The sequence below is a fragment of the Cyprinus carpio genome, chromosome A11 (assembly GCF_018340385.1).
Source record: "Cyprinus carpio isolate SPL01 chromosome A11, ASM1834038v1, whole genome shotgun sequence".
Taxonomy (NCBI): Eukaryota; Metazoa; Chordata; class Actinopteri; order Cypriniformes; family Cyprinidae; genus Cyprinus; species Cyprinus carpio.
This window is the reverse complement of record NC_056582.1, coordinates 3,679,652-3,707,604: the sequence shown is the minus strand read 5'-3', so window position 1 is coordinate 3,707,604 and position 27,953 is coordinate 3,679,652. Positions and strand designations below refer to the sequence as shown.

General features: G+C 36.8%; 1 protein-coding gene across 2 annotated transcripts; it reads right to left on the bottom strand.

Annotated features, from left to right (window-relative positions):
- Positions 1-381: 381 nt before the first annotated feature.
- On the bottom strand, positions 382-26,904 carry cdk2 (cyclin-dependent kinase 2). Of its 2 annotated transcripts, XM_042765938.1 has the most exons (7): positions 26,596-26,901; positions 25,304-25,381; positions 25,015-25,135; positions 13,575-13,745; positions 7,159-7,260; positions 6,860-7,063; positions 382-727 (listed from the first exon to the last, which is right to left on the bottom strand). In XM_042765938.1, the coding sequence occupies exons 1-7, from the start codon at positions 26,709-26,711 to the stop codon at positions 623-625; spliced, it is 897 nt and encodes a 298-aa protein (XP_042621872.1). In that variant the 5' UTR covers positions 26,712-26,901; the 3' UTR covers positions 382-622. The 2 variants fall into 2 exon arrangements, with proteins under 2 accessions (XP_042621872.1, XP_042621873.1); XM_042765939.1 differs by lacking the exon at positions 13,575-13,745 and having other exon boundaries at positions 26,596-26,904.
- Positions 26,905-27,953: the final 1,049 nt, after the last annotated feature.

Below are 27,953 nucleotides of genomic sequence, written 5' to 3'. Positions count from 1 at the left end.
AAAAACTAAAAAACAGGGACTATAAACTCAGAAAGAACAGATGCCCCCTCACTAGATGCTTCCTGCTGCCGTAAACACCGAATAAGCTTTTTCGTAAGAGTTGTGTGGATTATCGTGATGTTTTTATCAGCTGTCTGGACTCTCACTCTGACGGCACCCATTGACTGCAGAGGATTTATTGCTATTCTATTTTTGGAACTTATTGTCATTTCATTCAGCTTCCTGTCATTCTATTCTGTCATATGTTTATTGCGTTTAATTGCTGCTTTTGTACAGAGCTTTTAATCTGTATTTCTAAAATCTAAAATTTATATTTAACCTTTATAATTTGTCTGTTGGGTAAGTTAGTAAAGAATAAAAACAGAATGTGGAAACAATATGTTACACAATGTAAACAAAATGTAACAAGTTTATTAAGTTGCCGAGACAACTATTTTATGAAACCATCAAAAATTAGGTTTAAAATTTCTAATTAGAACAATATTATTTTAGAATAATAATATATATATATATATAAAAAAAATCATAGTATAAAACATAAATTTCCAACAAATGGGAAATAACTCTCAGACAAAGTGGACCCAAACTCCAGTGCTGCTGAAGTACCCATCAAGGGTTAACTTTAGAGGCGTAAGGGGGGCACTGGCATGGTGACATCACGGAAGAACCGATGAACAAGGGCGTTCTTTGCTGAGATCCTCTTGTTAGGATCATAGATCAACATTTGCTGTGGAAAAAAACAGAACAAAAAATATTAAAAACAAGAAATATTCAGATCAAAATATTGTTTTCATGTAAAAACTATGTGGTAGAGACATACAATTCATACCATATCATTCATTCATACCAATAATTAAAAAGTGAAGTGACATGTGACCAAGTATGTAATAATTTGTGCAATTTTTTTCTCTCTGAACTGGCTTTGTGTGTGCCCATGATTTTATGTGCGGCCGCTGAGATGAGGAAATACCTCCCTGCTTATAAAGTGCATTTGAAAAAGCAACACATGCCAAACATCTTCCACTGTAATGACTTGCAATGAAAAGCATTGAAACAGAAACAGAATTTTGGTCATTGCTCCTACCCCTACTGTAGCAAAAACTAAATTGGAAATTGAAATCCTTTAAAGGGAAAAGGATCCTCTGAGTACACACAGTACCAAAAGGCATGCTTTGGCACAGGAAAGATCAGTAGAGTGATAGAAAAAAAGCTCTCATACACACACACACACAAAAAAAATATTTAAGTCTTTATTAACAGGTCGTATAAAAAAATAAAAATAAATAAAAAATACAAAAGTGAACACCAAAAAAGTACAGTGCAAAGACAAAACATTTCTGATGTCACACCATCATCAGTAGATTATGCACCTGATCTTAATTTTAGATCTTTTACATACTACTTCTAAAGCACATTAACCATTATTCTTCTAATACATGTATACTTAAGTCAATCAAAAAAAAAAAAAATTTTTTATCTCATTTATAGATCTTATTACCGTTTTACTTCTAAAACTCTCTATAATTTTTTTTTTTTAGTATAATTGAGTATAAATAAATTCATTATAGTTGCATGTTAAGTTGTATGTTTTAATCTTTTGTTAAATATTTTAATTATATATATTATTTATAAAAATATTAGGGATGCACGATATCGGTATCTGCTGATAAATGCATATTTTAATATTATCGGTATCGGCCCGATAACAAAATTATGTCCATATATTAAAGCCGATAAATTATGGATTATTTCCGCTGGTTGAACCACTTCACATGCTCGCTGCTGGCCACTAGGGTTTTAATTGGTGCTTTCTGTGATGTCGCATTAAGACGACGCACGCTCCAGAAGAGTTAATGCTAGAGAGAAGACAAGATGTCAGAGTTTTCTATCGTGAAAAAAAAGAGGACACCAGACTTTCAACTTGTAACAGCTGAAATATGAAGTAATGCGAGGGGGCAGTAGAACAAAAAACTTTAATACTACTAATTAGGGCTGTGCAATTAATCGAACTTGAATCACAATCGCGATTTTGAGAAGTTGCGGTTTGCTAATCGCAAAGCCTTACTCTATTCAAGAGCATATGCATGTCTGCCAGCCTTACTAACCAATAAAATGAGCACACCTCCATTCTCCCAATCAGCACTGCTCTAGCCAACTGCGTAAACGCCCACCATTAATATAAAAAAAAAGTAAAAAAAAAAAAAAAAAAAAACCCCGGGAGAGAGAGAGTGTGTGATTATGGCATCTACATGGTCAGATCGATAGTTAGGCAAATTAATACTAAAGAAAAACGTATGTAATATGAGATTACTTCAGCTTTGAAATGACAGACACCAAACAAAAAAGGTAACATACATTTGCAAGAGCTGTGTCGCAACTAGTGGTGGGCATAGATTAATTTTTTTTAATCTAGATTAATCTCACTGTAATCTTGGAATTAATCTAGATTAATCTAGATTAAAATGGCTAATTTGAAGTAAATCTTTGAGAACGGGTTTCTCAAGCCAGGTGGCATTAGACCAGGGGCTCATCTCCTGTTTCCAAAATGCATCACAAACTGCTTGAGAAAGCTGTTCTGCTGTAATAATTGGTGATGAAAATAAATTATGTTCAATAAGATGTACTTGTTAGTACTGATAGAGCTGTGCTGCACTCAAACATAGTAGTTTGACGACGACTCTTCCCCTGCACTACATCAGTGCTTGGCCCGGCATCTTCCGCATTAGCTAAGGGATGCTTTGCGTTTAGGTGGTACTTGAGACTGGAAGAACTCCTACAGTAAACTAATTCCGCATTGCACATGGTGTAAACAACCTTACGCCTGTTTCACACATACTCCGTCTGCAGTTGCGTATTTTTTTGCAGATTCCAGCGTTCACGCGGTTGTGGTCCGTCAGTGCGTTCCAGGAGCGGTGCGTCTGCAGCAGTGCAGCGATCGTTTACGTACCGAGTCTATTTTTGCTGTGCTGCAAGCGCTGAATTAAAGTGATAGCGCATTGTTCGCGGTAGAAGAAATTAACATGGATTGACACGGAAATGCAGTCATTTCACAATAATGTATTGTGCATAGAATTGAAGCCTACTGTGTTCACATGCAACACATAGGTTTTTGGCTAGGTTTAAAACAAGAAAAAGAGCTCCTTTAGATAAACAAGGCAACATAATATATGCACTTTTATGGAAGCAGAAAAACAAAGTTAATTAAGAACCGTGCAATTGCCTGTAATAAAGATGTAAATGCAAAAGGCACGAGAGTTGACTGTTTCAGCTAGTAGTGTTTTAATTTTAAATATTTGCGATATCCTAACAAGAAATGTAGGCTAATTGTTGTGTTTAAATGATTTGCTACTTGCTTGAGCAGCTTATTATACAAACCTAAAGTCAAATGCATGAATAATATGTTGTTTATATTTATTGAGTTTAAACTAATATGATTATGAAAGATTGTTACTGTCCTGTGATAAAAGAGTCACAATGTTGAAAAAGATTTTTTATTTTTATTTTTACATGATTTGAAATATAAAATAATGAACAAATGTTGTGTTTGTGGACTAAACAGCCGCGGATCAGTAGCGGAGTTCAAACGCGTCCTGTGTGAAAGCACAATGAGTCCATGCTGCTTCTGCACCACACACACACAGACTGCATACGCACTGAAGACAGAGTATGTGTGAAACAGGCTTGAGTCTTGTCGACGTTTCCATTGGGAAGCTTTTTGAAATAATTTTTTTCCCTGAAACAAACCCGGCGGGTTCATAGCTACATCCATGTTAGCACGTCACGTCTGATGTGGTAATTTCACAGTAGGCATACACACAGGTTCGAAGACTAGGTAGCCTATACATCCACGCTAAAACATCAAGGTGAAATCATCATAGCTTGTGTAGTATAGACCCAGCTCCCAACCCAACTTTGAGAATAGATTAACGGCGATATTTTTTTTATCGCCCGATAAGAGTCTCACGTTAACGCAGCACGTTAACGCCGATAACGGCCCACCACTAGTCACAACACACATCAAGAGCTCCCTTATCGGTTCTGCTTTCAGTACTGGATGATAAAAGATACATTCTTTAGATGTTCTTATAAGTACAAGAACGTTATCTTACACATTTTATCTCCCCAACAGATTAAGTTGAAATAAGTTTAAAATGCATGTTCGCTATTCCCAATTCAGGAGCGCTGAACACATACCTCTCTGCGCGAATCGAGCGCACACACAGCCCGGATGAGCCGTTCACACTTGCCGCACTCACGCAGCCTGTTTTGTAACACTTGGTTATATTCGCGTGCGGCCCTGCACCGCAAATCTCCACAAGTGCATCTGGCAATATAGATGAGGCTTGACGCATGCGCGCAACCTGCGTCGACTCGCACCTGGCTCCGCATTTAAAACGAATGTAAATTCAGTCTAACTGCTTGCTAATTTCAGTGGATGAAATAAAACATTCAGCACATTTCAGCACAAAAAATAGTGGAGCAATATCAGAAAGGAGTTTCTCAGAGAAAAATTGCAAAGAGTTTGAAGTTATCATCATCTACAGTGCATAATATCATCCAAAGATTCAGAGAATCTGGAACAAATTCTGTGCGTAAGGGTCAAGGCCAGAAAACCATACTGGATGCCCGTGATCTTCGGGCGCTTAGACGGCACTGCATCACATACAGGAATGCTACTGTAATGGAAATCACAACATGGGCTCAGGAATACTTCCAGAAAACATTGTCGCTGAACACAATCCACCGTGCCATTCGCCGTTGCCGGCTAAAACTCTATAGGTCAAAAAGAAGCCATATCTAAACATGATCCAGAAGCGCAGGCATTTTCTCTGGGCCAAGGCTCATTTAAGAGCCTGCATCTCTGATGGTATGGGGTTGCATGAGTGCTTGTGGCATGGGCAGCTTACACATCTGGAAAGGCACCATCAATGCTGAAAGGTATATCCAAGTTCTGTAACAACATATGCTCCCATCCAGACGTCGTCTCTTTTAGATAACACCTTGCATTTTCCAACATGACAATGCTGGTTGTCATCAAACATCATGGCTGCGTAGAAGAAGGATCCGGGTACTGAAATGGCCAGCCTGCAGTCCAGATCTTTCACCCATAGAAAACATTGGTGCATCATAAAGAGGAAGATGTGACAAAGAAGGCTTAAGACAGTTGAGCAACTAGAAGCCTGTATTAGACAAGAATGGGACAACATTCCAATTCCTAAACTTGAGCAACTTGTCTCCTCAGTCCCCAGACGTTTGCAAACTGTTATAAAAAGAAGAGGGATGCCACACAGTGGTAAACATGGCCTTGTCCCAACTTTTTTTGAGATGTGTTGATGCCATGAAATTTAAACTCAACTTAATTTTTTACCTTAAATGATACATTTTCTCAGTTTAAACATTTGATATGTCATCTATGTTGTATTCTGAATAAAATATTGAAATTTGAAACTTCCACATCATTGCATTCTGTTTTTATTCACAATTTGTACAGTGCTCCAACTTTTTTGGAATCGGGTTTGTACAAAAGCACAGCATTTTGTTGTTACTGTGAGTAAATACAAATAAATAGACACTTCACAGCTTCGAATGATGTATTGCTCTTATTTGTACGATCAAAAATTACAGACTAATAAGTTCTTTTTGGCGTTATCAGGAAAAAATGCAAGTGATCGTGCCGACGCCCCCATCGATCCCAGGAGGTAGGGCTGTACCATATGGGGAAAATATCTAATTGCGATTTTTTTGACAGATATTGCGATTGCTATCTTATTTGCAATTTTAAATTTGCAAAGTCAAGCTTCAGCTCAATATTGTCAATAATGTGCAGCACAGTATGAGTATCATTACCCTGCTGAAAAAAAGCAGAAATTCTTACAGTTTCCATTAAACCATTACAAAAATCCTTTTTGTTTTTGGCATTATTCCAATAGGAATTACTGTTGTTCTATTGGTTGCCATCTGCTATATTACATCCCACCAATAGAATCCATCAAATAGACACCATTATAGTTACAGTATTACATATGTTACACTGTATTTGGGATTTTAAAAACAAGTGGAAAATGTGCTGAATGTTTCATTTCATCCAAGTGAAATTTGCAAGGAGTTAATCTGAATTTACATTTGTTTTAAACGTGGAGACAGGCGCGAGTCGACGCAGGTTGCACGCGTGTGTCAAGCCTCATCCATACTGCCAGATGTTATTGTAGAGATTTGCGAGGCAGGGCCGTGCGTGAATATAAGCGAGTGTTATGAGACAGGCTTCGTGAGTGCGGCAAGTGTGAACGGCTCATCCGTGACGAGGGATTCGCACCGCGTGGGGCTGAGAGGAGCGAGTATGAGAAGCATTCAGAGACGCAGGCTGTGTGCGCGGTCTTCTGAATTGGGAATAGCGAACACGCAATAAGGGATGCTCTTGATTTGGATTTTGATGGGTCTCTTGCAAATTACCTTTTTTGTCCGTTGTCTGTCGTTTCGAAGCTTAAGTTACATAACGTTTTTCTTTAGTTTTAATTTGCCTAACTATTGATCTGACCCTGTAGACACCATAATCCCACTCTGTCTCTCTCCCGCTTTCTGTTTTTTTTTTTTTTAATGGTGTGCGTTTACGCAGTTGGCTAGAGCAGTGCTGATTGGGGAGAACGGAGGTGCGCTCACTCTATTGGTTAGTAAGACTGACCCACTCAAGGCTGGCAGTCATGCATATGCTCTGGAACAGAGTAATATCACATCATAGGCTTTTGCGATTAGCAAATTGTAACATCTCAAATCGCGATTTCGATTAATCGCACAGCCCTACCAGGGGGTTAACCAACTGCAGTCAGGTTGTGATACTAGATAAACTTTGTTGTCCTCTTACCCCAAGAAGGTCTCTGCCATCTTCATCCAGGGGTGGCACCACTTTAGACATGTCCTGTCGTGCCCACTTAGGAAAGGAGGGTTTGTAGTCTGGCATTGAGGTGACTCCAGGCCATATAATTTCATCCGGAGTGCCCAGTGTCCGAAATATTCGGAAGAGCTGGTCTATTTCAGAGTCTCCAGGAAACAAAGCCCTCCGAGTGATCTGGTATGAAAAGCCAGAAAGTGTGTCAAAAGTAAAAGAACATAACAAGCAATCAATAAAAGCAAGATGATATGTACATTCAAACAAATAAATACCATTTCAGCAAAGATACAGCCCAAACTCCAGATGTCAACAGCTGTAGAATAATATTTACATCCTAGGAGAATCTCTGGAGCTCTGTACCATAATGTTACAACCTAAAGAAAAAAGATAAAATTGCAGTTGTTAAAGATCATCTGCAGGGGCTTTGCTTACAGCTTGTCTGCATGGTCATACACACACAAAATACCAATAGCAGTTAATTAATAATTAACCATTTAATTTTACACCTAGAAGATATGGGAGTTATAAAGGATTTTAGAATAAAATTTGAATTCTTAATAGTACTCTATGTTACTTCAAGCAAGCAAACATGATGGGGGGATTTGCCCCTTTTTTATTTGAGAGGAGAGGTGGGGGTCATATTTTACAAACATTTTTTTTTTTTAAATAATTCTTTAATCTAAATGTTTAATCAATTATTATTTGTGTTTTTACAATTCATGCAAATATTTGTGGAATATTTATATTTTTAGGAAGATACAGATATTTTAAAGCACACTTCTTGGACGCTAGATGGTGCTATAGGATAAATTTAGTTGTGCCTTTATACTATGAAACGCTGTTTTATTTCAAACTCTGAATCACATTTATTCATTTGAATAAAGAAACTAGAATGACATGCAGTCAGATTAAATTTTGTGTTGTCTACCTAATCTCACCAACTGGCCAAATAGATTTTTACTCTTGGCTTCTGAATGTGGCAGATTGATGGCAGTCTGTGCTTTTTAAAGGGTTACTCCACCACAAAATGAAAATTTTGTCATTATTAGCTTACACCCATGTCGTTCCAAACCCGTAAAAGCTTAGTTCGTCTTCGAAACACAATTTATGATATTCTGGATGAAAACAGGGAGGCTGTCCCATAGACTGCCAAATAAATAACAGGGTCCAAATAAATAACCAAATAAATAACTACAATATACACTACACCATTCAAAAGCTTGGAGTTAGTATATATAGAAATTAAAACTTTTATTTAGCACACACGTGATGATAAATACAATAATCATGTTACAAACGATGCCGTTCTTTCAATTAATCAAAAAAATAATAATTTATTCTTAGCTCTTTTCAGCATTTATAATAATAATGATAATATATGTTTTTTGAGTAGCAAATCAGAATATTAGAATGATTTCTGAAGGATCGTGTGACTGGAGTAATGATGCTCAAAATTTAGCTTTGATTGTTCTTAATAAACTGTTTAACTGCACTCGCAAGTGACTCATGTAATTTTGTGGGATAATTATATTCTAAATAAACTATAAACATAAAAATATATACATTTATTTTGTCTTCACATTCTTTATTGTAACTCTTCCCTCTCATTCACACACCTGACTGAAAGGCTCATTATGCAGCTCATTATGTGGGCATTTGTCTTCTCAGGTGTGAGTCACACAAATATTCATGGTCAATCACGCCTACTCGCATATTCCCTTTCGAAACAAAATGTGTCTTAGAAAATTTAAATCAATCTATTGTTTTCTGTGAGTGAGTAAACAAGATGATTTTCACATCATTTTGAAGCAAAAATTATAGGCTACAAGGTCCATGTTTGACAGTCTTGTGAACAAATGTTCTGTATGTGTTATGACATTATTTCAGTGACTTCAAAATTTTAGTTTTTCACTAACCACGCATAAACGTTGTTTTCTCAAAACAAAACTGAATACAGTGTTTTCAGTCTTTAGCCATGTATATGTTTATAAGCAACTGAAAAAAGCACACAAAAGTCGGGGCATGTCAAAACTTCTCCAGGCCTCCAAAACCCCCTAGACCTCCTAGACGGCCATTCCAAAACATTAACTTCGTTCTTCTTTAACCATTATTTTGTAGATCGACTTGTATTCTTGGGGTCATTGTCTTGTTGCCTGACCCACAGATTCAGGTCTCTGACAGATGTCCTGACATTTTCCTTTAGAATTTGCTGGTATAATTCAGAATTCATTGTTCCATCAATGATGACAAGCCATCCTGTCCCAGATGCAGCAAAACCGGCCAAATCCATGATAGTACCACCACCATATTTCACAGATGGAATAAGGAGAGCAGTGGCTTTCTCCTTGCAACTCTGGCATGCACACCATGGTTGTTCAGTGTTCTCCTGATGGTGGCCTTATAAACATTAACACCAGCCAATGTGAGAAAGGCCTTTAGTTGCTTAGAAGTTACCCTGTGGCCCTTTGCAACCTTGTGGCCTATTACACGTCATTGGAGTGATCTTTGCTTGTCAACCAAGTCAAGTCAAGTCACCTTTATTTATATATAGTATATACACAATACAGATTGTGTCAAAGCACTTTATAGTATTAAGTAGGAAAAAAGTGTGTCAATAATACAAAATGAAAATAGTAAACACTTTTTTCAATTTTCAGTTAAAATCAGTTCATCATATTTCAACTTTGTTTTTTAGATATCTTTTGAGTTTAACAGGAATTATTGAACAGTTTTTCATCATTTAACAGCAAATTACCATTAATATTATTTAACTTAACAAGGCTACATTTATAACAACATTTTTAAAGTGGAACATAAAAGATGTTTTTTTCTGATTTTGGGTTTTTCAAAGGAATCATCAGGAACATAATTGATAAACTACTGGGTCACTTAAGTAAATCGGCAAGTCCTGCTGCTTAATTTTTCGGTTTTGAAGTTTCTTGCCAGGTAAACCAACATGTTCACTTTGTCTGGTTTCAGCCAAGATCTTAACGGAGTGATGTTGCCAGCCACACTGAATACACTCTCAGAGGAAGGGCTCGTAGCGCATATAGTCATATATTTTCCGGCAACTTTCGAAAGAAGAGGGAATCGAGCCTGAGCCCTGCATTTCAGTACGGGACCGACGGGCCCCAACTTTTTACGCCCCTCAGGCTGGGCCTGTTTTAGGCTTTTCCTTATTTCTATATTTTAGACATCCATCAATTAGTTATGAAAAAAAATGCCACGCTGATGGAAACAACATGAGACCAGGCTACCTCGACTGTCAAGGGCAGCTCGATGGACTTGGTGCGTGCCGTCAGCGCAGCTGAACTACATGCAATAGGTTTAAGCTTGCCGCAAAGCACCAGCAAAAGTAATTACCATAAATGTGACAGGGGGAAATAGTAAGGAGACATTTGAATTATTTACTAATAAACTAGTGTTTTCTGAGACTGTGTCGCAAGGATGAAGTTGCAGATCCTAACTACTCATCTCCTCATTAGACGCGGCTTTAGAGAGAAGTGCATCCTTACAGATTATGATCATAATTATAATCAAAGAGTTTTTGTTTTCAATTTGTTTTATTTCATTAAGTAGTCATTTAAAGCTTTCTATAGATATATTTATCATGTGCACACAAATAAAAGTAGACCCTGTGCAGTTACGAATGATTACTCTTACTTTTATGAGCAAAAATAACGGCGTATTCACTGAAAGAAATGCAAGTGATCGCGCTGGCTCCATATCCTGCAAAGTGTCTCTGCACAAACTATTGGATATAGCGCACATTTATCTAGGTTTAACGTTTAAACATTGTTTTATGCTTGAACTTTTTATATCTATAGATTTTATTTTAGGCTAGTTGTGATGATTTGAGGCTAAATTGATCAAATAAAGGCTATGATCAGCTCATTGTCTGCTGCTGGCCACTTGGTCATTACTTTAAACCAAAGAGCCAAATTTTTATTTTTGGTTAATGCATTTTTCCAAAAGAGCCAATATATAGAGCTTAATATTATATAAAATGCATTTTTTTTTTAAAAAATAACGTTTTAATAGTAACTTTTTGGAAACTAAAATACACAAATATAGTATGCAACTAACCATCATAAATTGTACAGGGCTTTTACTTTGAAGTTGATTTACAGGGGAATGAATTCTCTTCAGAGTTCTCTCTCTCTTTCATATACACACACAAACACACACACAGAGAGAAAGAGAACTCTGAAGAGAAAAGAGAGAGACTGAGTGAGTGAAGAATAATGCACGGTGCATGTGGACCATATTTATGTGAATACACACCAGTGCAGACTAGTGTTGTTTTCGTCAACGAACCTTTATCGAGTGTGTGAGACGAAAACGAGACGAGTTTTTAATTTGATGCTGGTCATGTGACGATGACTATAATTAAATGTATAATGCAATATCGTTGATGAATAAATTAGGTAAATGTGGTTTACAAAATAAAAACTGCTAAAATGTCTCTTCATTTTCGTTGACCAAAACGAGACAAAACGAAATGTTTTAACGTTATTTCGTCTCGTTTAGTCGTTATTATTTTGCAGTAATTCTGTTTCCTGTGTTTCACTGCGCAGACGTGACCAACGTCACTTCCTCAAGTACCACTCGCGGCATTATTTAGATGTAAACAAAGATAAGCGGGATTTATACTTTCGCCTGGCTCCGCTGATTGCGACCACTCCTTCCCAACGGACAAGGTTTTTATACTTATCGCGTTCTCTGTTGTACTATTCTTTGAAACGACAGGGGAGCGACGAGGAGTAATTGTCCTCTAAAACCGTCGGGAATCACTGGTAAGAAGTCATTTGCCAGTACAAGTTTTGTGATGAATGAGTTGATGAATTAATAATTTCTTTATGTACAAACTTAAAACAATCTTAAACTATTGGCTGTATTATGCATCAAACACAAGACAACTTTAAGCAAATAGTGTATAATTAATATCTAAATTAATTCTAATTCTATTTTATACAATAAAAATAAAACGTACTTCAAATAAAAAGCCTTTGACAAACTATGCAAACATTTTTTTTTCCAAAAAAAGCATTTTCCATCAAAAAGCACCTGATGGAGTTTGAACTTCATATTAAACTGCTTCTGTTTCACACAAACGCCAACACAGACGTGCATGTTCGGCTAGAATCGCCCTGAACTAGCCCTGAAGTTATGCAGAAAGTTACAAAAAAATGCCGTGCACTCCGCCACACGAATAGTTTGCGTGCACTCAAAGCAAACATCCAGCAACACCGCGATGATGTCATATTTTCCGCGCTCACCCAAGCGAAATTGCGGACTCGTCGAGTATAAATCAGCCTTGACACAGGGAAAGGGACCGATGGCCGGCCAGCCGGGGTTCGTCTTTGGGTGAAAAAATAGCAGATTATTATTATTTTTTTTTTTTATTGTTTTAATTTATTTTATTTAAATTTATGTGTGTGTACTTCTAACATGTTTGGTTGGTAAAATAAATAAATTCAAATCAGAGAGTCTTCCGTGTCTGGAATGGATGTATTCTTGAGTCTATAAGGTAACAATAATATAATAAGATAACCTTGTTTGAAATAGGTTTGGCTAAAAGAAAATTTAGGTTTTGTCTGTACTTCTAGGTACTTGTACTATATTGACTGGGTTAAATAGAATTGCATTATTAAGAAGAGACTAAAATACCATTTTCATCGACTAAAACTAGACTAAAATGTCATCAGTTTTCGTCGACTAACACTAGACTAAAATGTCATCAGTTTTCGTATACTAAAACTAGACTAGACTAAAAAGAGTATGAATGTGACTAAAACTAATAAAAACTAAAATGACAGCTTCACACAAAGACTAGAGTAAGACTAAAATTAAAACAGGCCACCAAAAACATCACTAGTGCAGACATTTTGACACTCCGTGCTTTGGCCGTTTTAGGCACGCCACCGAAGACAAGAAGAAGACAGGAAGTGTTCCACTTGGACCTCGCGTGCAGACAACATCCAGTCAGAAGCGGATTGAGTTCTGTTTCACGGCTTTGAGTTTTATTAATTCTGTCTGTCTTTTTAATATCAAGCATGTCACGCTCTTTACTGTCTCATTCATTCACGTTCCTTTATTTATACTAACAGTCCCAACTGTGTGTTTATATATATATATATATATATATATATATATATATATATATATATATATATAAACATACATATAAATATACATTAGGTGTGTGCAAAAATTCGAATGTGATTTTCATGTGCATCTCATCAGTAAAGCCGCTCCTGTGATTAGTAGTAAATCGCCAGCTTTCAGATGGAGCGGCATTTACTACACAGAGTCATAGTTCACTGACAAGCTACACAAAATCGCAGGCGATTCATTGTATTTTTCTTTTCTTTTTTTCTTGGTAAATGAAGTTGTCTATATTTAGTATTGTGTGTAACAGACAACAGAGTGAGGATCAGGTCAACACACACTGAGGTATATAAATTCAACATTGATTTAAAAAAAACTGCACTGGTACCGGATTGATATCGGTATCGACAGATACTCAGAATTTCTGGCATTGGATCGGGATTGGTTCTGAGAAAATTGTATCGAGCCAGCCCTAGTTAGGACACAGTGTTACGCTTTAGATGATTTCATCTTATTTAAGGTAGAAATACACTGAACATATCCTTTAGAAATCTAGAAGCATGTTTCTGCCTCTCACCTCATGTGTGTAAGTCCGCACAGGTACACCAAACGCTCTGGCCAGACCAAAGTCAGCCAGTTTGATCTCACCCTGAGCGTTGATCAGGAGATTCTGGGGTTTAAGGTCCCTGTGAAGAACACGATGAGAGTGACAGAAGGCCAGTCCCTGGAGCAACTGGAACAGGTAACTCTGAACAAATACAGACAAACAATTAGGCCAACAGATATAAGACAAACTATTTAGCCAACATTTGGCCATTACTAAATTGTCTACTACATTGCATTTGTTTACAGCATCATAAGCCTACCATATGCTTATAGTATCATTTATTACAAACAACAAGTGTGTGAGAAATGCGCTATACAAATCAATCTGTACGTTTATTCAAGTATGTTTTATTTTATGGGTTTTGGTTTGCATTGACGGATATTTGTATGCATTTACGGACAGTTTATGTGACAGGAAAGGACGACAAGGCTGGGACTCAAACTCGGGTCTTCTGAACTGCACTGGCAATACATGTCAGTGCTGCCCATGAAGCAAATACATTCTTTTAATTTAAAGTCTGTGTAAAGGCAATTTAGAGAATTGTTTCTAAACACATTATCAATTGTAGAAATGTACTGCTGAAACACGTTAATAAGACTGTGAACTATGTAGTACTGAATTGTAGAGTTAGACCAATAAAAAGTTTTTTTTTTTTTTTTTTTTTTTTTTTTTAATTTTCACTGAGCACGGCCCCTCCCCTAACACTATAAGTAGTGTGTTCAACTTGAAGCAGCCCTGCACAGACCGATCGTTGTATGACATCAAAGTACCGTGAGAGCTATAAAGAGAAGACAGCTCTTTTTTTTTCGAATTGCTCTCGAGGTACTGTAAAGTCATCCACCAGACTTTAAAGTACCTCGAGTTCTGCTTCAAGTCTAACATACCTAATAACTAGAGCGCATTAGCATCAGTGGTTTGCCCGCTCAATCACAAGTTAGTCGTCTGTAATTACCTTTACTACAGCCTACAGTATCCTAGCTAGCTATGCCTTTGTCGCGTAAATGCATATTACCTGGCTGTGATCATTTTCTAGGGGTGGAACGGTTCGCGGAAAAAAATATCAAACTGTTCGGTTCTCCAAACACGGTTCAGCATGCACTAGGACCGCAGTTCAACTTAAATCTGACAACGCATCTTTAATGTGGTTTCTTATAAATAATATGTAAAAAAAAAAAAAACAGGGTTTGGCTAATGTATGTTTCTGTTGATGGATGCGCATTCTGGCTTCTCTATACATTACAACAACAGCGAGAGAAAAAAGAAAAAAAAAACCTGCAGACAAACCATTCACTCTTGTTCAATGCGAATGCCGTATGCTAGAATATGAGCAGTCATTTATTCCGTCATCACCCGGGTGCTGATAGCATGCGTGCACAGGTGAGACCTGAACAGCACACGCTGATATCTGTGTTTAAACTAAACTCATTTAATCTTTGCCAGTTTAAACTTTTAAAAGCCAGAGGACATGAGTGCAAATGTTAAGCTCTCTGAAGTATTGTGTTTGAATTGACAAATTCACACAATTATGTCAAAATGCCCCTCTTGGTAAGTATCCTACAGCAGACATAGCTGGCTGATCTGGATCAGTGCATTCTCTTAAATTGACAGCACTTTCTTAATATTAATCAAACAGCAACAACAAAGAAACCACTAACTGCTCTTGATTGAATAGCTTTTGTAACTTTAATAAAGATTAATCTTTAATTTATACAATCCTATATGCAATGCTGTTTTACATTTGATGACTTTATTTAATTTCTGTATCTAAAAACTAATGCTTGACCTACCTAAAAAAAAAACTAAAAAAAAAACTGAAAATCACTGGTTTATTTTATTTGTATCTTTACTCTTTTGTATTTATTTGTGCTGTTGCTTGTAGTTAGATAGATAATTTTTTTCTTTATTTTATTTGACAGTATAGTTTTTCCTTAAACATACCATGACTCTAAAACCGTTATACAAACCGAACCGTGAAAAAGTTGAACCGTTCCAGCCCTATAATTTACAAAACAGCTCGGTCTCCTTATTTAAATTAAGCTGCTAGAGGGAGCAGTCATTGAGGTTGTAGTATTATTTTACAGTTGAGAGAGATGGCAGCTTTCCCTCGAGTGGCCGTGGTTTCAGTGCCAACAGCAGACATGCCCCCAGCATTTGAGAGCAGAGAATACCACTTATTTTTTCAAGATTTTGATACCTTATTTTATTTACTTGCAACCCTCTACATTACGAGTAAATCACTCGCATATGAGACTAAATCTTCACTATGGGTGACTAAATAATGACCATTGTTAGCCATTGGCTAATACATTTTTATATTTTACTCACCAGTGTGTGAGTTGAAGGATAATTATAAGTTTAGCATAGATATATTTTTACTAGTAGAAAACTCGGACTGAACGCTTGAGAGCTGCTCTCCATCAAGTGATCTGTACTTTTACAATTCATCTCAATGGATGCACCTGTATTTGGCGCACCGTAAACTCTAGTGTGAAGGAGTACGACTCGCCATAGCTTTGCTGATAGTGCTGTTTCTCACACATGCAAAGAGAGAGCGAAAGTCTTACATACCACGCTGAGTCGACACTCTACAGGTAAACGATATTCTTTGTTGTATTTTGTCCTATTGTCCTATTTTATATAATACATCTTTAAAAGATTATAAAAATCAAATAAAAAAAGAAGCTGCATGGTTCGCAGTGTCAATGGAAACAGGAACAGATGGTACATTTGAATGCGGACACATTTTATCATTTTTTATTGCTTACTGTGTGTGTGTGTGTGTGTGTGTGTGTGTGTGTATATATATATATATATATATATATATATATATATATCTATATATATATATATATATATATATATATATATACATACATATAGACAGAGAGAGAGAGAGAGAATACAATATAATAAGATGCTTTCGATGCCATCACAAAAGACAGTACAAGCACACTGAGGGGAAACATTGGTGCCTGATGTTATATTCTGCTCCCGCCCATATTCGCAGCGGCGTCTGAAAAAATTTTGCACGTTCAAAGTCCAGTGTGACCACCCCTTAACCCTAATCAAACACACCTGAACAAGCTAATCAAGGTCTTCAGGGTTACTAAGGCTATAGACAAGTGAGGTTTTTTTTTTGTTTGTTTGTTTTTTTTTTCAGAATAGAATTTTCTATATAAAACTTAGGGGTGTGCACAAATAGTCGAATACTCTAACTGTTAGGGCTGGCCAATATGACAATATACACTCACCGGCCACTTTATTAGGTACACCTGTTCAATTGCTTGGTATTTATTTTATTTATTTATTTACCTTTACTTAACCAGGAAGTCTCATTAAGAAAAAAATCTCTTTTACAAGAGAGACCTGGCCAAGGTAGCAGCCATACAGTAAGACACATTTTAAAATACAACAAATACACATTAAAACAATATTTAAACATCCTCTCAACAAAAACAATCACAAGCCTCAATTACCAATCTCTTTATGATGCCTTTAAATTCACCAATAGACACAAATTTATCAAGTTTTAAATCTTTTTGCAAATGATTCCATGCCCAGGGTGCATAATACGAAAATGCAGTTTTCCCCAGTTCTGTACAAATTCGAGGTACGTTAAAAAGCAAACACTTGGAAGAGCGTAGCTGGTAACTGCCGGAACTAAGACAAAGGAGGGTACAGACATAAGATGGAAGTTTACCTAACATTGCTTTATAGATAAAAATGTAACAGTGCTGTTTTCTACGTATAGTTAGTGATGTCCAACCCACCATCTCATATAAAATGCAATGATGAGTATGGGATTTTGTATTTGTAATAAAACGTAATGAAGCATGGTACACTGAATCAAGGCTTTTTAAGACGGAGGATGCTGCATGCGTGTATACTATATCACCATAATCAAGCACAGTAGCTTCTACAAGTTTATTTTTGGCATTAAAAGTAAAATTATATTTATTTCTAAAATAAAAGCCAAGCTTCACTTTGAGCTTCCTGATTAAATTAGCAATATGTACATTGAATAAAAGCTTATCATCAATCCAAATGCCTAAATACCTATAAGAGGATACCCTTTCAATAATTTTACCATCAAATGCAGAAATAATAAAGTTATCAAGTGTGACAGAGCTTTTGAAAAAAAAGCTAAACTTTGTTTTCTTAGAATTTAAAACTAATTTTAAGCTCACCAGAGCACCTTCCAATGACTGAAAAGCAGTCTGAAGCTCTTTCACCGACTGTGTTATAGATGGAGCAAGTGTATAAATAATAGGGGTGTAACGATTCATCGATATGGATCGATACATCGATACGATGTCTGACGATACGATGCATCAATGCCACACGTATAATATCGATATCTGTAGTATAAATAGGCACCTTATTTGGCACTGTCCACATTTTTACATAATGTCCGTCTATGCATGACCGCCAATGCGTGCATTCTCGCTCAAACTCGCGTATCAGGACTCGATATAAGGACTGCCCTTGCCCGAAGGCACAAGGTGAAGCATAAAAGACGCTCGGGATTGTTGGTGGAACATTCGAGCGCTGTGTGAGGAGTTTTCAGTGCAAACATCTGAAGCGCATGCACGCACACACACACAGACAGCCGCGTCTAGACCGCGTGAATACTAAATCGAGCTCTATTCCGCTTTTTTGTGCATGGATGAATAAATACAGACAAAATAAAATCAAAATGCGCATTTTGACGAATATCCTAGTAAACACATTCGTTAGGCATATATCTTAACGTAAACAGTTGAGAAAGAAAAGGCGTGTGTATCAGCATATTAAATCCGTGCTTCGTTCTTAAAGTAAAAGCAAACTAATAATAAATAATGCTGACAAAGAAAAATACAAGTGCTCACTGCTCCTGACTAAATACCCGTGTAACATCAGAAATGATTCATCTATATTTAATTTATATAGTGAAGACTGTGCAGTTATTTTACATTTGATTAGCCTTTTACATTTCTGTAGCATACCTGAAAATTTATTTTAGACTGAGCTGAAAAACCTGAAAAGCACTGTTTATTGAACTTGTGTCTTTGTTGTATTGTAGTTATTTTCTGCTATTGCTTGTAATTTAGTTATCTGTAGAAAAGATTTTTAGCACTAAACCCATAGTAGCAGCCAGAATTGTTTATCCAATTGTTTATTTTCTTTATTATTTAAAAAAAATGTGTAGGCCTATTTTTTTGTTGTGAATGTCCCAACTGAGGTACAGAATGTAAAATTTTCAGATAAATGTTCTTGTTATATATTTTGGTTGCATTTGTGAGTTAATAAAAAAGTAGATGGTTGTTTAAATTAGATATAAAATATCAAAATATCGATATATCGATCGATATACTCCTGTATCGAATCGAATCGAAGAATTTTTTGAGGTATCGGAAAATATCGTATCGCTGGGTATGAGAATCGATATCATATCGTATCGTGACGAACCATCCGATTTACACCCCTAATTAATAATAGTATCATCAGCATAAAAATGTTTTTTTGCTTGAATATCCTTACCTAAATCATTTATATAAATAGAAAACAAAATAGGTCCCAAAATGGAACCCTGGGGAACCGCTTTAGATACATCAAGAAAATAAGATTTGAGATCCTCCACATGAACACACTGAGTCCGCTCTACCAAGTAATTTCTAAACCAATTCAACGTCCCTGGCCCGAAACCAACACTGCTAAGTTTATTTAGCAGCAATTCATGATCCACTGAATCAAATGCCTTGGATAAATCCAAAGATAAGGCTGTGCAGTGCTGTTTTTTATCCAGGGCACCAACAATGTCATTTATCACTACCGTAGCAGCAGTAATGGTACTATGGCCAGTTCTAAAACCAGATTGAAAAGAGTTTAAGATATTATTTTCAAATAAAAACTGTTTTAACTGTACATTTACCTGGGATTCAAGGATCTTGGCCAAAAATGAGAGTTTGGAGATCGGACAATAGCTGTTCATGTCTGAGGGATCCCCACCTTTAAATAATGGGAGAACATAAGCAGCTTTCCAAATTTTAGGTAAAGAATTCGACAAAAGACTCAAATTAAAAATGTGAGTAACTGGCTCTGCAATAACATCCGCCACCACCTTTAAAAGATAAGGGTCTAAGTTATCTGGGCCTACAGATGTTTTGTTATCAATGCCTTTCAACGCTTTACAAACTTGATTTACTGAAACAGGTTTAAAATGAAACACATCCTGATTTTCAATAGCTGGTGTAATCACTGAACATGGGACAGTTGTATTTGCATTTAAACTGTCAAATACGGACCCAGCATGTATAAAGTATTTATTTAACTTGTTGATCATAGCTACTTTATTGTTTATTTGATCTACATTAACCTGAATATGTTCAGGAAGGCTAGAGGCTGCACGAGTCCCTGACAAGGGTTTAATTAATTTCCAAAATTTTGAAGGATTATTTAAATTCTCTGTGACTGACTTTAAATAAAACTCTGATTTAGACTTCCTAATCATCAATGTGCACTTATTCCTTAGTGATTTGAATGTAGACCAATCAGTAGGGGTGTTTGAAATCTGGCTTGTGCCCATGATTTATTTCTTAAATTAATTAGTTCTGAAAAACCAGCGATTGTCCCCACCACTGATCCTGAACTTCTTAATGGGAACATATTTATTACAGATGGACTAAAAAAAATTAACTGAAAATATACCCATGCCAGTTCAACATCCTGTATTAAAGTTACTCTTTTAAGATCACTATGGTATAAATCATGCAAAAAAGCTTGTTCCTCAAAATGTTTAAAATATCTTTTAAAAATAAAACAGGGTTTTACCTTAGGGATTTTTGTATTCCTGACACAAGCAATTACACAGTGATCACTGATATCATTACAGAATATGCCAGTTGAAGTAAATTTATGAGCACTATTCGTTATAATTAGATCCAGTAAGGTAGATTTATGTTGCAATTTAGGATTTGGCCTTGTTGGTGCATTAATGAGTTGCACAAGGTTTAGGGCATCACACAATTATTTAAAACAATCTGAGGTCCCTGAGAGCCAGTCCCAATTTAAATCACCCATAATGAAAAACTTTGAGTCATTTAACTCATGGTAACACAAATTGCTAATCAGCCCATCACATGGCAGCAACTCAATGCATTTAGGCATCTAGATGTGGTGGAGACGACTTGCTGAAGTTCAAACCGAGCATCAGAATGGGGAAGAAAGGGGATTTAAGTGACTTTGAACGTGGAGTGGTTGTTGGTGCCAGACGGGTTGGTCTGAGTATTTCAAAAACTGCTGATCTACTGGGATTTTCACACACAACCATCTGTAGGGTTTAGAGAGAATGGTCCGAAAAAGAGAAAATATCCAGTGAGCAGCAGTTGTGTGGACGAAAATGCCTTGTTGATGCTAGAGGTCAGAGGAGAATGGGCAGACTGGTTAGAGATGATAGAAAAGTAACAGCAACTCAAATAACCACTTGTTACAACCAAGGTATACAGAATACCATCTCTGAATTTACAGTACAACAATTTGTGAACTGAAGCAGATGGGCTACAGCAGCAGAAGACCACACCGGGTGCCGCTCATGTCAGCTAAGAACAGGAAACGGAGGCTACAATTCGCACAGGCTCACCGAATTTGCACAATAGAAGATTGGAAAAACATTCCCTGGTCTGATGAGTTTTGATTTCTACTGTGACATTCAGATGGTAGAGTCAGAATTTGGTATAAAGAACATGAAAGCATGGATCCATCCTGCCTTGTCTCAACGGTTCAGGCTGGTGATGGTGGTGTAATGGTGTGGGGGATATTTCTTGGCACACTTTGGGCCCCTTAGTACCAATTGAGCATCGTTTAAATGCCACAGCCTACATGAGTATTGTTGCTGACCATGTCCATCCCTTTATGACTACAGTGTACCCATCTTCTGATGGCTACTTCCAGCAGGATAATGCACTATGTTACAAAGCTTAAATCATCTCAGACTGGTTTCTTGAACATGACAATAGCCCTATTTGGACGGGACTAGTTTTCTAAACTACGTTTGAGTTTCGATTCTTACCACATGACGTCTGCGATTTTCATGTACCAATTCGGACGGGATTAACATCTCCGTGTTTATTACAGAGGTGGGAGGGTCTGTTTTGTGCATCTGGGCGTCACAGAGATCACACGCTCTGTATGCGTGCATTGCATATAACGTTAGTCATTCAGATTGATTACCATTAGTATTATTACACAATAAATACTGAAAACTAAATGTCTAGTATAGCAAAACCATGTTAAATTGTGGTTTCTTTAGTTTAATTTTTTTTTTTTTTTAGTAGGCTAAACCCATGTTTAATTTTCATAAAGGTACATCTGTAATTAAAACATTATGTAACTGAGTGCATAAATGAACGTGAATAATCTTACCTGATGCTGATATTTAGCCAGTATTAACAGTTTACGTGATCTGGCTCTTGATTTTATTATTTTTATTATTTTTATTATTATCATTTCTTTGCCAGGAAGCAAATATATCAAACATGCGCGCGGTAAGAGCATCTACGGTAATTCACGTTGGCCAAAACAGACAAGGAAACGTGTTGTGAAATTAAATATCACCGGCAATCACAGACATTCGCATTCGGACAGGTTAGTTTTCTCAGAGGATCACTGAGTTTGCTGAAAAACAGTAGGTAATTTGCTCTGGAATTATTACAGAGGTTGTGTGAGAAAAAAAACAGACGTTGCAGATTCGGACGGGATTAAAATCACCAAGTACGTCTGTGAAACACAGATTTCTCTAACGACCCCCTGTAAAACTAGTCCCGTCCAAATAGGGCTAATGAGTTCACTTTACTCAAATGGCCTTCACAGTCACCAGATCTCAATCCAATAGAGTCCTTAGAAGTCTATTGTTTCATATTAGGGCCTTTCGCACCGCAGGAACCTTTTCATAGTACCAGAACTAATTGTGGAACTACCCTATTTTTGGCGTTTTCGCACCACAAGAACTGGGTGCAATTTTAGTACCGGACTGCCTTATTCGAGGACCAAATTAGCTTCTACTCTGGAGCAGGGTCTAACCAGCACAACTGGTACTACCCGTGACGCAAGTAGACATTGATTGGCCAAACGCGTACGAAAATGCCCTAACCCACCTTTGATTTAAATCGCTGTGTAAACATACTGTAAACATTGTATCAACTTATTTCGCAAGTATGGAGAACAGCGATAGATGAACAGAAGCTGAAGTGCAGGCACTTGTTGCAAATGTAACACTACCAGTTGTCGTTGGAGATTCTTAGTCCTCCTTTCCATTCTTTAAATCGCTTTACATATACGTCGACATTCCATGTCCATTATTGTGAAACCCGCGAGACACAACAAAAACACAGCTCCAATCACAGCATCCTCCTGTTGTTAACGTTGTTCTTCTTTGTTTCCGTTGTTGAAAGGCGTGCAGAAAATGATGTCACTGTCGACCAGCTTACGTTACTTCCTAGTACACACTGTTGGTGTGAATGCAACCTTTTAAATGGTATAGTTTGTGCAAAATCTTCCAAGTACTTTAGTACTGTACATTTACTTCTGGAACTAAAGTGGTGCGAAAGGCCCTATTATGCTCTATCGATCATTTCGTGGTGCCAAAAACTAAGCATGTCCACATGTTCGGGATGAAGATGGGAGTGCAATCTGTTCACAATTTTAGTCCGGCCGCAGAGAACAAACAGATAGCATGCACATTCGGGCCAACTCCGGCTGAAATGCAGCACTGTCGGCTCAGTCTCGGCATTGTGAGAAGATAATGGGCCAGAGCCGTGCCGACGCGTCAAAACACTTCTGGATCTCAGAGGGCTTTTCCTCTATGGGCCAATCTCGGCTGAAAGCTGTTGTACGTGTGGCAGGTCCACACACATTGTAGTTGTGTGTATTTACCTTCGGCCCGAGCTCGTTTTGTCACAAGCGGGCCACTGCTAGTGCTAGATTAAGGAAATCCACCGCCGGAGAAAAAGATTTGGCAGTTTAATCCAGACACAAATCTACAAAATGCACATGATACAATGTTGTTGTTCTTCTGTTGTCTTTGATAGCTTTTAGGTGCATTATTGGCAGCTCCACCCTCTGCATACATGAATGCCTCACCAGCACATCAGCACCGAAAAACATGGAGAATTATTGTCTAAAAAAAAAATTTTGCACAGCCTATTCAATAATCTATTATTAAATCAACTAATCGAATATTCGAAAACTGTGACCCATCCCTAATATATATATATATATATATATATATATGTATGGATAGATAGACAGAACTGCACGCATCCCGCGGAAGAACATTCTAACAGGAGCTACTTCTCCAAGTTTACGTCTATGGCGATTCACGCAGGTATGTGTTATTCCACAGCGGTGACGACCCGAACACGCTACAATAGTCCAAAAATAATCACTTATTATAAATGTACTGTAGTGATTTGGGATAAGACAAAAAGATGGTTGGGTAGATGAATTTATGATGTACTCGCTCATTATATACATTTTGCGAATTTTGAACACAAAAAAGTTACATAGTGTTGCTTTAATATTTAAAATTGGAGCCTCTACTACAGGAGTAGGCAACGTCGGTCCTGGAGTGCTGATGTCCCACAGAGTTTAGCTCCAACCCTAAAAAAAACTCACTTGTCTGTAGCCTTAGTAATCCTGAAGACCTCAATTAGTTTGTACAGGTGTGTTTGATTAGGGTTAGAGCTAAACTCTGCAGGACAGCGCCACTGCAGGACTGGCGTTGCATATCCCTGCTCTACTACATAGATTCTGGCACCCAGCATCACAATAAGATGATATTTTAAGCTCCTTATGTAGCTGAATATGTGCTGGTTTGAATTGGCCGCCTCCAGTTTGCCCTTAGTTTTGCCTCCAGCTAGCACAGTGACGTAAATGTGATGTCAGCCCTAAAAAGGTCCATATGTACATGCCTTATAGTGTTGTGATTTTAGTCGTTGTGCGTTTTTTTTTCACTTTTTTTTTTTAGTTGTTTTTTTCATGTTTTCATTTTGTGTTTTAAAAATGGGGTGATGAAGCTTGATATTTTCCAGCTGTCAATGTTTGTATTGTTAATCAGCTGAAAAAAAAATCGTTCTGAAAGTGATTCCAACGATATCGTTTCACGGTGCCTTCATTGTTATAGTTGTGGTGTGGACTCTTTAATATTGAGAACGATTTCTTTATCATTATCTTTATAGTTATCGTGCTTGGTGTGAACAGGGTTTTATTCTCTCAAACATTTGCCTTTGCTAAAATCAATATTTACAGTAGTTTCACATTCACATTAAACCAGTGTTATAAGTCCAAAAGTTATAAAAATAGAAGGTAATTTGAATTACTTTTTCCAAATTCAGGTCTGCAGTCAGCATTAACTGATGAACACAATTAAGCTCACCTTCACGAGAGGCAGGGATATGCCAGCGACAGAGGACGAGTCCATAAACCTCTTCAGGTCTTGGTGAAGAAACTCAAACACCAAGTAAAGTTTATTTTCTGTGTGTATCACATCACGCAACCTGTAGGTGAGAAAACAGCCCATGTAAAACTCCAGAAGCATTAGGACAGTTTTTCTAAAACTGCTTGTACACTGAATGAGTTTGACCCTACATTAAGATGTGAACACAAGTTATGCACTTGAGGCTAAATGCATTCATTCAGAACTGAAGATTAGACACTGTACATACTTGACTATGTTTGGGTGATTGAGCTCTTTTAGCAGAGAGATCTCTCGAATGGCAGTGCTGGGAACACCTTCAGTCTCCCTGTAAACAAACAAATAATCATGTCAATCTAAGACAAACATCTGTTTATATGACTAATGAACCTCATCTCAGCTTATGAAATACCCCTCAAAAAGCTTGCCGTCTCTGAAGGCTCGGACAGTTTAACCCCTTAACTGTCACCGTCCCACCTGTAGGACGCTTGGCACTCTTTTTTGTTGTTGTCCTTTTTATCTATAAAATCTTTTAGTAATCATCATAAATTATATATCATTTGAAAGCTTAGAAGCCCAAGATTCATCCTGCCATTCAACCATTTTGAAATCGGACATTGCGTTACCATGGAAATGGTACTTTAAAATCTTATGGTGGTCTCCTCTCACTTAGTGGGCGGTGTCAAGTGTCATATTACAAAATGCATTACGGTCTTTTAGAATCAAAACTTTTTATAATCTTGGCAACAAACATACCATTGGAAAGGTCTGAGTCTCAGGATTCCATATTTGGTGGTTATTTTGAGTATTGAAGTAAAATTGACAGAGAAATCTAGGGACAAAATTCATTAAACAAAATTCAAAGGAGTTTTGATGGCTCCCAGTGGCTGTTTGTGGTATGAAGCCCTAAATAAAATCTCACAGGAACCTCAATTTTTTTCATATCAACTTCAAATTTGGAACACAACTTATTTAGACATAAGGCTTTAATTTTATACCAATTTTAGAGTAAAACCCGTTATGTAAAATATTTATAATAGATAAAATATAATAAAATTAATATAGCACATTTTATTTACAGTACATTTAAACTTTTATAACTTTTTGATACTTAAATTTTTACCTTAGGTCTATATTCCAAAGTGTTCATAAAATACAACAATTTAAGTTTGGATAGTGCACTTTAATGCCTATTTTAAAAAAATGGGGGGTGACAGTTAAGGGGTTAAACACTTTTAAAGTTCATGACACCTAATGAATTAACTAATTTTAGCCAAGTGAAACTTTTGGCATTACCTGTTTGTTAAAATGTGTACATCTGAGTTATTTACAATCAGCAGAGGACAAGTAACGTTACGTTTTAAATGTACTTAAACACGTAAATTAAGTAACAGATCAGTTTTATTAATCGTAAATATAAAATATACATTAGAGGCACTAAGTTACAAGAGCGTGTCTGTATGCAAGTTGTTTAAACCTAAGACACTAATGACAAAAATCTAATACGCACACACAAAGAAGTAAGTAATGACAAAGACTTACGTGTCTAACCGAATTTTCTTTAGAGCAACTGTCTCTCCGGTGATTTTATTCTTGGCTTTATAAACAACCCCGTATGTTCCCTCTCCAATCTTCTCGACTTTCTGAAAGGAATCCATCTCAAATTGCCCCTTTTCCAGGGAAAACTGTCACTCTAAATCTACTTAAAAACAACGGTTGTATAGAGAGAGTACTGTCAGTATCCAAATCTTAATAATAATAATGACGACTGAAAACACGTCACAACTGAGCAGTACCGCCAGTTCCCGCGTTCCATTCAGCCCGCCCTCGTACTACCATAGACCGCCAAAGACGCACAAAAAACAAGCCCCGCCCTCTGGCCGAAAGAAAAGGCGCATCCAGAGAAGTTCAGCCTTCTAAACCAATGAACTGCGTTAAACAAACTGCGTAAAAATTAAACGCCCGCCCTCTTGTGGTTCACGTTGGATTGCCAGAGCTCAAACGAACACAAGAGCACCCAGTCGAAACGCTAACCGAGACAATTGTCATTTGCACTTACATTTTGTTGCTCTTTTGTTACTTTTGATTTGCTTCTGATGTCCTCATTTGTAAGTCGCTTTGGATAAAAGCGTCTGCTAAATGACTAAATGTAGCTAAATGTAACTATACCCCCACTTTATCAGTATTTAGCCTATATGCTGAACATTATTCAAATTACGCTGTATTAAGCAATATGTAAAAAGTGTTTCTGTTGCTCATATGTTTTTGAAAAATAATTGCATTTAATTCACTTTATGTGTGATGAGAGTTCAAACACCGTGAGAGCATCACTACCGGGAGCAGAAAGTGTCTGGCTTTTTTTTAATTAATTGGTTTAGTAAAAATATTTTGTTGGTTTCTCAACTTTTGAATAGTAGTAATGGTCATGTGCTTACATATTTAGAGTTTTTAGAAAAATATTCACTTTATATACCTGTTAAGGAGCATATGATAGTTATTAATGCCATTCCTTCAGAACTTAGGAAATTATTAGGAAATGATATTGTCGAAAAACTAAATTCAGATTTCAATCTTAAACTGGAAGGTATAAATATAAAAGAACAAAAATGTAATAATAATTATCTTAGAACGATTTGCCAAATTTCCAGTGTTCCTTTAGCCATTGGTTTTTGGAGATCACAATTTCAAGACGTCAAGTGGAAAGAAACCTTTAAGATCTCCAGACATCTTTGTTTTGTATATAAAATAAAATAAGAGAAGTATGAGACAAGATTGTTCATCGTATTTATCCTAAAAACAGGTAATTGCAAAGGTAAAGATATTGACTTGAGGTGTGTTTTCTGTAAAGAGGAAAATGAGAGTATTGTTCATTTATTTTATGATTGTATTTATACAAAATT

What these genes read in the sequence shown, in the direction of transcription:
- cdk2 (XM_042765938.1), bottom strand. Translation starts at nt 26,711, where the DNA reads ATGGATTCCTTTCAGAAAGTCGAGAAGATTGGAGAGGGAACATACGGG. An exon ending in AAGAAAATTCGGTTAGACAC is followed by an intron (nt 25,382 to 26,595) that starts GTAAGTCTTTGT and finishes GTTTGTTTACAG; the next exon opens with GGAGACTGAAGGTGTTCCCA. An exon ending in TATCCCTGCCTCTCGTGAAG is followed by an intron (nt 13,746 to 25,014) that starts GTGAGCTTAATT and finishes GTATTTGTTCAG; the next exon opens with AGTTACCTGTTCCAGTTGCT.